Below are 7,959 nucleotides of genomic sequence, written 5' to 3'. Positions count from 1 at the left end.
AGGGAGAGAGCCAAAGCATAAGAGACTCTTAAATACTGAGAACAAACTGAGGGTTGAAGGTGGGTGGGAGGGAGGGGAGGGTGGGTGATGGGTATTGAGGAGGGCACCTTTTGGGATGAGCACTGGGTGTTGTATGGAAACCAATTTGACAATAAATTTCATATTAAAAAAAAGTATAGCACACACACACAAAAAAGACAAGAAATGAATGACAAGTGTTCACACAAATGTGGAGGAAAGTGAACACTCATGCACTTTTGGTAGAAATGTACATTTGTGCAGCCACTGTGGAAAATAGTATGGCGTTTACTCAAAAAGTTAAAAACAATAATACCATACAATCCAGTAATTCCACTACCGGGTATCTATTGAAAGGAAATGAAAACACTAATTTGAAAAGATATACATACTGCAGTATTACTTATCATAGCCAAAATATTGAATCAACTCAAATATCCATTGATTGATAAATCAATAAAGATGATGTGATGTGCACATGCGCGCGCACGTACACACACACACACACACACACACACACTATAATATAAAGCCAAGACTTAGATCTTGCCATTTGTGACAATATGGATAGACCTAAAGGGTATGTTAAGTGGAGTAAATCAGACAGATAAAGACATATACCATATGATTTCATTTATAGGAGGTATTGAAAAAAACTAATAAATAAACAAAAAGCAGAATCAGACTTATAATACAGGGAACAAACTGGTGGTTTGCTAGAGGGGAAGTAAGTGGAGGAATGAACAAAACAGAGAGAAAGGATTAAAAAATACAAACTTCTAGTTATAAAAAAACGGTCATGTGTATGGAAAGTACAGCATAGGGTATATCGTTAATAGTATTGTAGTCATATTGTATGGTTACAGATGGTGACTACAGTTATCATGATGAGCACTGAATAATGTATAGAATTGTTGAAACAATGTGCTGTACACTGGAAACTAAGATAACGTTGTAATTATATTATACTTCAATAAAAGAGTACCATTTATACATACTGTTCCTTAAAAAAATACAAATACTTATCAGATGTAATTTCAGAGTAATATGTAATTTTAATATCCTAGTGTTTGTGACAGTTTGTAAATATTCTAAATTTTAAGTTACATAATGTATGAAAAGAACCAATATTACTACATATAACTAAAAATTAAACTGATTTATAATTATAGATGGCAGAATAAAGTTGTTTCTTGGGCCCTTTTCTCAGTAATTTAGTGCCACCAACGAAAGGAAGATGAAAAATAACTGTATGCTCAGTAAAAATAGAAAATCTAATGGAAGATGATTTTGTTAATGTAATACGACCAAATTGAGGATGAACTCTGAGATCACAGAGGTAACACATATCTCAATAATACAATGCAAAGTTCTAAATGTAAGTGACCAATCTTGTGATTCCTGAACTGGAGTTTGGGAAAAGGGCAAGATTTTCCCAGGAGAATGGATGAATGCTCAGAAAACACATCCCCAAAAAATTGGATGGATAAGGCTTTCCATTATAGAACTCTTTGTACAGCAGCCAAGTGAGGACAACTCAATGTCCACATAGGAATGGGAAATAAATGATGAAGAATCCAGAATATATAAGACTATGAAGGTATTCTGAAAAAGTTATATATCTATAAAGAGATATGGAAAAAAGTTTCTAAATTTTATTATAAGATAAAAAGCATGATCCAAAGCAATACAAAGAATACTAGTCCAATGTTTACATTTCTACCAATCTGAATACTTACATTTAGTTAATTTTATGAATTAAATATATAAATAAAACATTTGTATTAAATTTGGTTTGGTTGAATGCTAAGCAGTTTATATATTTTATTATATTTATAAGCTTTTATTATTTGTTTTGAATTGCTTGTGACGATTCAATGTAATATTTATCTTCTATATATTTTATTAAACCTCTTGACTCTATTGATTATTTTGCATTGCAGAAGTTCTCTATTTTGAAATTTATTTTCAGTTTTTGAAGTTTTTGATATTTTTAAAAAATGTTTATTTTTGAGAGGGGGACAGAGGATCTGAAGCAGGATCTATGCTGACAGCAGTGAGCCTGATGTGGGGCTTGAACTCAGGAACCATGAGATCATGACCTGAGCCAAAGTCAGACACTGAACCAACTGAGCCACCCAGGTGCCCTGAAGTTTTTGATATTTAATCAAATCATTATAACTCCTTATAGTGTAGCTCAGTTTCAATTTTCTCCTATATAATTGTAGGATTTTATGCTCTATACATTTAAGTCCTTATTCCATCTGAATGCTACTTTGATTTGTATTTCAAGATCTATATAAAAAGAGCCATCTGCTAATTAAGTGTACATATTTAAGATATTTGCAAATGACATATCTGATAAAGGGTTAGTATCCAAAATCAATAAAGAACTTACCAAACCCAACACCCAAAAAACAAATAATCCAGTGAAGAAATGGACAGTAGACATGAATAGATATTTTTTCAAAGACATCCAGATGAGTAACAAACACATGAAAAGATGTTCAACATCACTCATTATCAGGGAAATACAAATCAAAACTACAATGAGATACTATTTCACACCTGTCAGAATGGCTATAAGTAACAACATAGGAAACAATAGATGTTGGTAAGGATATGAAGAAAGGGGGACCCCCTTACACTGTTGGTGGGAATGCAAACTGGTGCAGCCACTCTGGAAAACCATGTAGAGATTCCTCAACAAGTTAAAAATAGAACCACCCTATGATCCAGCAATTAGGTATTTACCCAAAGGATACAAAAATACTGAGTTTCAAAGGACAAATGCACCCCAATGTTTATAGCAGCACTATCAACAACAGCCAACTATGGAAAGGGTCCAAATGTCCATTGACTGATGAAGGGATAAAGAAGATGCGGTACATATATATACAAGGAATATTACTCAGCAATCAGGAAGAATGAAATCTTGCCATTTGCAATGACATGGATGGAGCTAGAGTGTATTATGCTAAACGAAACAAGCCAGTCAGAGAAATACAAATACCATATGATTTCAGTCATTGTGGGATTTAAGAAACAAAACAGATGAATATAGGGGAAGGGAGAGAAAAGAGAGGGAGGTTTCTGTTTAACTAATATTGTAAAGAATGCCAAGCACTTGAGTGTATAATCTATCATAATAGTAGGGACTGGGGTATAGTAAAGAGTTTTAGTACCCACTGCTGACCTCAAGAAGATGAGTGATTGCCTTGGAGAACCTTAAGTATTTATTTAAATTTCAATTTGTAACATCTCTGGTTAATCAAAATTGTTATCATCATTGTTTCATGTATTCTCAGTTTCATGAGGCAAAAATTTGCTCTAAAAAATGTTTTTACCCCTTCAGTCCACCTCTATCTATTCAGTCAACAGAGGAAACTTCTCTTCCATTAGTGGCATTATGTTTTTATCGGATCAAGTGTTTGGTAAATATCAGCTTCATCTTGACTTGTGTCTTCAAAAATATTGGAAGAAGGCTGAACCTAGTAACTGATAAATCTTTATATAACTTTCTGGATTTAAAAAAAAGGAAAAAAAAAACTCTGCAATTTGCAAAAGTAGCCAGTGTGATAATTCATTAATTTTGCTTGATGCTTTTGAAGATTTATAAATTAATTTTTTAGGTTTATTTACTTTTGAGAGAGAAAAAGACAGCATGCCTGGTGGAGGGGTAGAGAGAGAGGGGGTAGAGAGAGAGGGGGAAAGAGAGAGAATCCCAAGCAGGCTCTGCTCTATCAGCGCAGAGCCAGACGTGGGGCTCAAACTCACAAACTGTGAGATCATGACCTGAGCTGAAATCAAGAGTCCAACCCTTAACCAGTTGAGCCACCCAGGCACACCTATAAATTAATTTTTTAATGAAAAAAATAAATTTGTCAACTGTGCTCTTCTTTCACATTAACATGGTAGTCTTTGCATTCAGTATTTTATCAGTTTTGTTTCATGACATTGCCATTTTATGCAGACTGGATTTTATTGTCTACTTCTCTCTCTTAATGTTTCTCTCATCATATCTAGTTTCTATGATTTTATTTTGAATTCTGAACAAGTTGACTGAATATCTGTGTCATTGCACTGATTTTCTAAGGAATATAACTTGTTTACTGCCATAACAGTTTTAAATTTGATAATTCTTCTTTCAATCGGGAATACATATTTTATTTCTAATCTCTAGAATAATTGCATAAATTAAGAGCTAATGATAGCTTCAGGTCATAATGGAGGTGTCGGCTGAATACCAGATTTCTGGACTACTCTGTGGGTTCCAGTCACAACTGGGGCCACCTATCCACAAGGAAGGTCCTCATCTACTTCATCAAGCTCCCTGGAGTTGGAGTCAATATGCTAACTGCTTTCCTGAAGTCACACCAGGGAGAGCACAAGAACCCGTATTGTCTACCTACCCTCATCTCTGCATCAGGTCCAAGCTCTTTCTCTGGAAAGATGGCTACCATGCTCTATTCGGTAGCCTTCATGCAAAGACACTTTCAACCCACGATATAGGAGTAAAGAAAACCTGGACCACTACTCTGACACTGTGGACCACAGCACCAATTTGGACCGTTATTCTATACATGGACCAGTAAAACGTAAGTGATTTTAAGCTCATTTCTTTAGCTGAATCAAATGATGATGTGTAGACTGGTCTTCTAACATTTTGATTTGACAAGAGATGACTTAATAATTTAGAATGACTTAAGTAAATAATTTAGAAATAATAATAATAATAGATCTTTAAAAAATAAGTAATAAGAAGAAAACCTTGCCTCACTTCTGCCGACCCCACCTTTTTATTCTTGTTGCCTTGGGTTTTACATTTCCAAGTAAAGAGTCACCGCATTACATAGGTAGTATATATAACAGCCATATACATGTGTTTTGACAATTAAACATTTTTCACACTATATGAAAGACGACAGTTGATCCAATTACAATTAAAGTTCTCACTACTCAGTGCTTTACAAAGAAAATAAATTGGACAAAACCAGTTTGAGACTAGTTCCCACTTTGATTCAATGGACTCAGCAGAAGTCGACCTAGAGGAGCTATAAGGTGGCTAGTCTTCTATAATGAGTAGGTTATCAGAGGAGTATGGAATAAAAAACAAACAAAAATGAAAAAGATGTTCACAAGATGAGACTGCAGAGGTGGTCATAGCCTAAGTATATATAAGGCCCAGGAACATAACTTGATAACCTTAAAATATTACTAAAAGCCTTGAAAAAAACTCAGTGCAGTTAAATCATTGTTGAAAATATTTTAATATGGTGGCCCAGGGTAAAGAAAGCCATTTTCTTCTCTAGACAGAGTGGTGGGGTAAAATGGGAAACTGGCAGTATTCAGTATGTAGCCTTGCATTCTTTGTTATACTTCACTGACTTACTTTTTAATATATTTTACCATTGTTGATTTAAGTAGTTTCTGTGAATTGGCTGGGTAAATATTAAAAATGGATATCTTAAGTCTTCTAGTAATTAGCAATATTCTAGAACACTAATAAAAATATTTGAAGATGTATTTTTTGTCAAGATGAAAATTGGCAGGTTAATAAAACCAAAATAACTTATTTTTTTTAAACTTTGCAAATGCACTGAGAATTTCTGCCATAAGTAAACCTCAACATAATTAATCCAACATTTCTAAAATGGATTTGATGATCTATCATGATTTTATTAATCATAATACCTATCAATATATTGCAGAATCAGTACGCCAATGTTTTATTTTAGATTACTTATTAAACCTATTTTTAAGCTTGTATTTATAAATAAAAACACAAGAATTTGAAAATTGTCAGTTTTCCACTTTATATAAGAGGTTCATGACATAAATTGGTCCATATGAGAAACTTTCTTTTTAAAGAATGCTGAGTTACTTAACAAAAGACCCAGATAACATGAAATAATATGAAGGGTTTAAAAAAATGTAATTGTGTTTAATTTCTTCTCATATGTTAAACATTTTATCCAGTGACTCACAATTGCTGAAAATTTTCAAAAGGTACAGGAAAAGAGAGATTTAAAGAAAAAAAATGCAACTTCAACACAAAACTAGCTTTTCCACGAAATGAGGGCCATTCCATGTTCCCATGGAATGATATACACCCACTGGCAAAGCTTTGCTTCTAATAAAATATACAAATTTAATCAGGGATAATACTCAAATACATTCATTACTTTTTCCTTGGGCATTGTGCATGACACTTAAAAACTTAATTTTATAATAAAACAAGATGCCTATAGCTACATTGGTGAAGTATTAGGAAATTGTTTAAATTGTCATTATTTAAAACAAAAACTTTCTACTAAAGCTAATAAAAATTTAAATCAATACATAAAGCTACATTTAAGTAGATTAAAAGGAAGCTCACCGTTATGATTAAAAACAATAAGCTCAAGAATGTAAAATGAATAAGGACATTCAATAAATAAAATGTATTGAAAATTGATATATAATTATATTTTATTTATTAATTAATAATTCAATTCTAGAAGCATTGGAATTTAAGCACATAGCTATCTGTACCATCATTAGAAAATAGAGACATCACATATTATATTAATAGGAAAGAAGTTTAAAATATTTTTTTAAAAAACTTAGAAAAAATTATCAGAGGCTGTGGATTCAAATAGAATCATTAATAAAATGAGTCTTTGGTTTAGTGCATGCTCCACAAAGGGATAAGGGAGGAGGAGGGAACTAAAATGCTTTGAAAACTTTCCATCATATTTCTGGAAATCTAGGAGGTCATGTTCATGTTTAGAACTGTGCACATGCCCAGAAGAGACATGAAAATGTACTTTAACCTCTACTTGACCTTGAGGCTTAACAAAAGCAGTAAGTGAAAGTTATGACACAGTCTTAAACTATTGGCTAAAGCAGTGAACTTGTACCCCAACACAACCCACACCCACACACAGAGCTACTCAGCAAAGTCCTAGAAACCCATTAGTTGAAGGTGTATATCTCCCTTCCACGAAGTTAAGTACAGGCCAGCCAATACATACAACAAAGAATACAGACAGTATAGAATTAGTCCAGAAAAGTCCTAAACAAAGGATGATAGCAGAGTAGGAAGATTCCAAGTTCATTTCCTCCCATGTACACACCTAAAATGCCTCTGAAGACAAGCAGAACAGCTCTTCCACAACAAGGGATAGAAAGCCACACTAAGAAGGGTAGGAGGGGCAGAGACAGAATCAAGAACCAAACCACTGGTACAACCAAACCACAACTGGGAGGAATACCATAGGCACAAAGATCCTCCCTGAGGAGTGAGGGATCAGGCCCCACATTGGATACCCCTTGCCCTGCAGACGGGCAAGGGGAAAATGACCATCATAATGTCTGTCTCTGAAAATCAGTAGAGCTTAACTCTGGGAGAGCTGAAGGGATATAGGAAGTTGATATTTACAAATAAGTCATGTTGATGAAAAGGACAGAATGGGTAATATAATCAATAACTTTGTAATAATTTTATATAGTGACAGTAACTACATTTACCACAGTGAACATTTCATAATTATTTGATTATCAAATTGTTATGTTGTACACATGAAACTAATATTGTAGGTCAACTATATTTCAACTAAAATTTTAGAATACGCATATTAAAAAAAAAGCAAATAGCAACAATAACAAAATTGGATGAAGGAGGAAAATAATTTCCAGAGCTGACACAGAGTCAAAGCCTTTGGAATCAAGGTTACAACATCAGTTCCTGCTGGAATTTCCAGCCTACAGGCATGCCCTGGAGATTTTGGATTTGCCAGTCCTCACAACTACATGAGCAAATACACCCAAGTCTCCGAAATACATTCCCTAAACATCTCTTTCTCTTGGTTTCTGTCTCTGTTTTTCTGTCTCTGCTGTCCTTTTCTTTCTCTCTCATGTGTTCTTTTTCTCTGGAGAAGCTTAATCCAAAAATCAAAA

The 7,959-nt window shown here is 33.7% G+C and overlaps 1 protein-coding gene across 1 annotated transcript; it reads left to right on the top strand.

Annotated features, from left to right (window-relative positions):
• Positions 1-4,244: 4,244 nt before the first annotated feature.
• LOC125935297 (cytochrome c oxidase subunit 6A1, mitochondrial-like) lies at positions 4,245-4,613 on the top strand. Its single transcript, XM_049648921.1, has one exon. It carries the CDS (start codon positions 4,245-4,247, stop codon positions 4,611-4,613), a length of 369 nt encoding a protein of 122 aa, XP_049504878.1.
• Positions 4,614-7,959: the final 3,346 nt, after the last annotated feature.

This window comes from Panthera uncia (assembly GCF_023721935.1).
Source record: "Panthera uncia isolate 11264 chromosome A1 unlocalized genomic scaffold, Puncia_PCG_1.0 HiC_scaffold_17, whole genome shotgun sequence".
Classification (NCBI taxonomy): Eukaryota; Metazoa; Chordata; class Mammalia; order Carnivora; family Felidae; genus Panthera; species Panthera uncia.
The sequence above is the reverse complement of the archived record's forward strand: the minus strand, read 5'-3'. Positions and strand labels throughout refer to the sequence as shown.